Raw genomic sequence first — 5561 nt, 5'->3', positions numbered from 1 at the left:
ATATATATATATATATGATTAAAATCTTACATTTGGAAAAATGCTGTTGAGGAGTTTTAAACCTTTATAATGTCTTATCAATATCAGCCTAAAAAAACGACGCTGAAGATTGCATCCAATTCGCAGCTTCCGATTCGGCAGTTAAGGGGAAATTAAAGGGAAATTTAAAGCTGAAGTTAGCTTCCGTTTAACCACATTAGACCAGGTCCTAATCCATAGCCACTATACCTAGACTTGTCAAATCAGGACAAAATTATCCCAGAGAGGCTACATATTCTTAAAAACACAGTTTCAGGTTTGTGAAAGCCTTATTCTATTTGTGAAAATGCAATAAAGGGGAATTTTAACGTTATTTTCATTTAATCATATTGGACCAGGTCCAAATACAAAGCCACCTAGACATGTTAAATCTGGACTCAATCATCCCAGAGAGGCTCTAGATCAGTGGTTCTTAACCTTGTTGGAGGTACTGACCCCCACCAGTTTCATATGCGCGTTCACCGAACCCTTCTGATGATGGCCAGGCGGGGCGTGTCATTACGAATCATATGAATCGGGTGTGTGTCTTGACCTCCGCCGAACCCCTGGGGTTCGATCGAACCCAGGTTAAGAACCACTGCTCTAGATTCTTTAAAACACAGGTATTTCTAAGAGGGCTGCAACAAAGTAATCAAATCTTTTTTAGACTGCCCAACTCATTCATTCCAACTCAGCTCCTCAGAGACCAGGAGAATGATATAAGTTCTAGGCTACATACTGCACATAACCAGAGGAAAGTCAAGCTACATGGACTCCAGCAGCGTTCCCACATTAGTACTTCATTTTTTGATTTAAAAAAATAAATAAATAAAAATAAAACTTAAAAAGTGCCAACAAGCACGCCCTGTAATACTGTTGTTTATCAAAACGCCATCCAGCTGACGCAAACAAAACTAAAGTAAACGTTATTACTTTACACAGTGGATTCAAAGCGGTCCTATTTGAGCTAAATTCTTTATCAAGGCAGCATTTCAGTAGAAAACATTTTCTAGACAGCTTGGTTTATGGACACACACTTGCCGCAGCCAGAAACGGGGTTACTCGCTAATCAAAACAAGTCGTGCTGTGCAGCGATTCATTGCATTATGACCTTGAAGTTTGGAACTGACAGTTGAGATTTTTGTATTATAATTTTTGCATATGGCAACTATAACTATGCGCACAAAATTATGAAGTACTCAACGATAAGTGTAAACACAAGTTGTTTCACAACTTTGTAATGCGGCATGGTAATAATTAGTAAGTTTAGAGCTAACTACCTAGTGGGCTAGCTACGTTACATGGAGATCTAGCTAAACGTCACCAACGTACGTTAGCCCTAACTTTAGCGTTAGCCTAGCCACCTAGCCTCCCGAACTTTGTCGAACTCTGCAGAAGCCCAACACATTTTAAGTAGCACTTATACATATGCGATAGCAAACAACATTTGCAAAAGTCTAACCTTACGACAACCGTGACCTGCCCTTTCGTCTGAAGCCCATTTTTCGTCTGTTTGAGGCCTTTGCCCACTCTTTGAAGGATTCTAGTCGCCATCTTTCCCTTGAAAGCTGCTACTAGTTGGAGGTTGTTTGATACGGCTGCAGCTGCAGTCGCAGTCTGGGCTGTTCCCGATGGAGCTTACGTTAGTTACATTAACGTAACCTCAAACTGACTTTATGTACCGGAATCACTTAACGTAACCAAATGACCTGATGATAGTGTAAACGGAGTAGTTTAAATTACGTCAGTTGGTTAAGCGTAGCTCTAATTTCGATTCCCGTCACTTGTTAACGTATCGACTTGACAACTCGTTTAGATTAATTTATCGGTTTTAGGCATTAACCGATTAAACCTGACTAAAACGTAACTCTGCTGTTGACTTCTCTTTTCCTTCGAGTCCAAAAAAACTTTTTGCGTTATAAATATAACGTAATGCTTTCTAAATATAACTTGTTGCGTTCTAAATGTGACTTACACGTGCCTCAAAATAATTAAGCCTGCCAACCAAACGCTGTTACATTTTAATCCATTGACTATTTGTGTATCATTACACACACGTGCATTTAAATGAATGAATAACTAGCTCACTGGTTACATTTATGAAAACGGTTACTTGTGATTACAGAGTAAATTAGAGCAGATGTACTTTATACATTTCCATAATACTAATGCCAGGTAATGAATGCACACATTATATTGACTTAAAATGTTTCTGCATATTTGGACTATAAATGGCAATATTTCATTTGATTGTAATGTCTTTCAACAAAGATCATTGGTCTGACAGTAAACACATACGAACACCATGCATATGTTTGTGAATAACACCATGCTTTCTTGTTGTTGTTTTATTGTAAATCCCTTGGAAATGTGTCTTAAATTCAAAATTACTTTGGCAGGTAGCAATGAAAATGTATTTGACATTTACCGATATATATTGATGACTAGTTTATACATATTTATATTTACATAGACACCCGAAATGCAATTGCAGAGACATTTAGGCTAACACTGCATAAAAGAATGTAGTTTTCTATCATGAAGTGGGAGTCTGTGCTGGTGGGGAGTCAGCTCCAGGAGATGCAGCAGAGATGTTGAGTTCCTGCAGTTTTTCTAATAACTTTGTGTCCTCTGCCAGGCTGAGTGGAAGGTCAGTCAGAGGCTCCACAAACTCATTTCCTTCAACGCTTTTTCCTGTCAGTGGGTCGACAACTCTTCCGACTTTATACACTATGTCAGACAGTTCATGCTTCACATGTTTGGACCTGGCCTCAGTTAGAGCCTTGAGGAGGACAATATCTCCCACAGTGCACTGTTGCAAAGGATCATGGGCAAAGTAGGTTTTCCTCTTGTTGTAGTACTATTGGGAAGAAAAGACAACATTTGGCTTATTTAATAACACAGTCACTGTACAGCAATCAGTCATTGATTTAAAGTGAGTAACATTTGGTTGTACACAAAAGTTGATCACGACCTAAATTAAGTACATTTTAATTACTTGCTATATTAGATTATTTATCAGAACTTTAACAAAGGATTGGTGAGACTAATTATTATTTATCAAATTATGGCAAGCCAAATAACCCAACACATTTAATTTATAAATATGCAAGAGAAAAAAGTTTGAGTTTTTCTAGAGTCAGTTGTTTTGGGGTAAGAAAACTATGAGATGAGACAGTAGTAATAATAGTAGTTATTAACAGTAATAGTAGCAGTAGCTGCCATGGTGGTAGTTGTGTTAAACTAAAAGCAGCTATAAATATCTCCTTACAACTAAACATATTCATACCATTTCCCAATAATAACTGTTATTTATTTATTTTTGCAAAGTTCTTGCAAAGTTGCTTGTATTACAATAACATCTTGTTGGAAAACATCCCTCAATTTTTCAAAATAAGGCACAAAAAAGGATTGTTTTGCATCGTTACCTCATGTCATACTGGCACCACTAACATAAATCTGCTCAAACCTCCTGTGGACAATTTATGTGTTTTAAATGCAACATGGTAAACATGACGACAAATAACCAGATTAAAATAATTTGTTTTGTATTCACCTTGTTTGTACAGTAGGAAGTAGAACACATATGAAACAAATCCTTCCTATATGCAACAACACCAGTGAATGAACGGTTAAAATGTTTACCTTGAGCAGGTAAGGGTCCAGCACCAGCCTTGTGACTCTCACTTTGGCAGTTTTGTACATCTTGGTCCCTATTACTCTGCCGATGATCCATTTGGCATGGACTGATGCATGCTTGACTGACATTATGGAAAGCTGTATTCAACCCTGTAGCACAGAAGACCCAAAAAAGTCAAAATTTGTTCCCAGCCATTATCTGACACACGATGATCAGCTAAATGTTCTGCATAGTAACTGGCCTCTATCACACGTCCAGGTCCTGTATAAGTAACAAATCATACAGCTAGCATGGCTCCAGTTTGTGCCAACAATAGAACAACCTATACAATGTTAACTTTTGCGCTGACTGTTACATCAACGGTATTCACGTCACTGTAAAACTGAGAACGTTACATTAATAACGTAAGTTATATTACCGTTATTTCAAATCTAGATTGCAAGACGGGGTCTAACGTTACATAGTTAGCCTTGCTGCAGCTAACGTTAGCTTTAAATTCACATCCGAATTCATTCAAACCCAGGAATCACAAACTACATCGACTTCATTTGACATGAATACAGATTTATACTTATGTAAGGATGTAAACAGCCAACTCACCGAAACTACTTGATGGGATATTTTTAGAAGGTCAAAACTGCTTCAGAGAGGATTCTTCCATGCTGCTCAGATCGGCTTGTTTTGATGACGTAAACTACGGCTATCAAAGAGGGACAAATCGCGCGGAGCTGTTGGATTCTTGTTTTTGTAAATTATGGTATTGTAGACGTTACTGGGCTTATTATGCCCTACTCAGGAAGTCACTTTAATGGACATGTTCTTGCTTCAAATTTTCACATAACCCTGTCTTGTGTAAAAACTGTAGAACCACTTTTGTGTACAAGTGTTGATTTCTTTCTAGCAAAAACACGCTTAACAGTTTCAGACACACTCACGAAGCTCATTTGGATGTTTTCCTCTAGCCTAATGTGTAAGGACTGATTCAGCTCATTGTGACCGAGCCTCAGCCTACAGTTTACCAGTAATACCATAACTATGCTATAAAGCCCACAGTATATTTTAAATATTTTATTTTATTTTTCATTTTCTTCTAGTGTTTATTGTACAGCGAAATGTTGTTGTGGAGATTGGTCTGGAAATGTGAACTTAGTTTATTGTTTATTGTTCTACTTATATTAATTTTGTGTTATTAATATAGACCCTTGTGTCTGTGAAGTGTCTGGAAATGTTAAATTGTCATGTAGAAAAATATATACCATATATACCATTCCTTGGGTGTTTGACCCAAGGAATTGGAGCTAGACAATATACTGAAAGTTAACCTATATTGAGTTGTGGGGTCGCTGTGAAAATGTATTTGTCTCTCTGCAAGAAAAATTAAGTTCCAATTGTCTGTTTGATGAAACGTTCACTTTGGCCACAAGATGGTAGAAACATCCCTTCCTAAACATAGAGGTTCTTTCAGTGGTTTACACTGAAAGAAGAAGAAATAGGAAACTTTAATTAAGAAATTGGGTGCAAAACTACAAGGTAAGCCTGAAGACAAAATAATCTAAATATATATTAGCACAACAGGATGGGTGTGATGTATTCTTACCATGTTGCAGCCTGTTTGTTGATTCTGAGCTGCTGATGGTTCTTCTCAAACCACCTGACGACACAACAGTTTAACTGATGTAACCAGGACTGCAGATGAGACATAAGGGGCTTTGAAAACATGTCATCCTAAAAGAGATACAACCAAAACTCAAAACTCATAAGGGCACAAAAAAGTAAATACACGAGTAAAATAAGTTGGTAGTACAAGCTAAACCTGTTATTTCAATTTTATCACTATCACTTTGTTTCACTAACAAAATTGTTTTCTCAAGATAACACACCGTTTTTTTCTTATCTTGAGATA

General features: G+C 37.2%; 2 protein-coding genes across 3 annotated transcripts in view; both read right to left on the bottom strand.

Moving 5' to 3' along the window:
- Positions 1–1827, bottom strand: part of LOC116700473 (protein NipSnap homolog 2) — an 8935-nt gene extending 7108 nt beyond the window's left edge. Inside the window, exon 1 of one of the 2 annotated variants that reach the window (XM_032533720.1) lies at positions 1481–1827. In XM_032533720.1, the coding sequence (XP_032389611.1) occupies positions 1481–1572 (92 nt within the window). In that variant the 5' untranslated portion in view covers positions 1573–1827. The remainder of the gene's footprint in view (positions 1–1480) is intronic. The other variant, XM_032533718.1, reaches the window with a different exon arrangement.
- Positions 1828–2196: 369 nt separating this feature from the next.
- On the bottom strand, positions 2197–4370 carry mrps17 (mitochondrial ribosomal protein S17). Its single transcript, XM_032533721.1, has 3 exons — positions 4259–4370; positions 3664–3807; positions 2197–2878 (listed from the first exon to the last, which is right to left on the bottom strand). Exons 2-3 carry the CDS (start codon positions 3784–3786, stop codon positions 2555–2557), a joined length of 447 nt encoding a protein of 148 aa, XP_032389612.1. The 5' UTR covers positions 3787–3807; positions 4259–4370; the 3' UTR covers positions 2197–2554.
- Between the last annotated feature and the right edge of the window lie 1191 nt (positions 4371–5561).

Source organism: Etheostoma spectabile, chromosome 13 (assembly GCF_008692095.1).
Source record: "Etheostoma spectabile isolate EspeVRDwgs_2016 chromosome 13, UIUC_Espe_1.0, whole genome shotgun sequence".
NCBI classification, from domain to species: Eukaryota; Metazoa; Chordata; class Actinopteri; order Perciformes; family Percidae; genus Etheostoma; species Etheostoma spectabile.
This window is presented reverse-complemented; position numbering and strand designations above follow the sequence as displayed.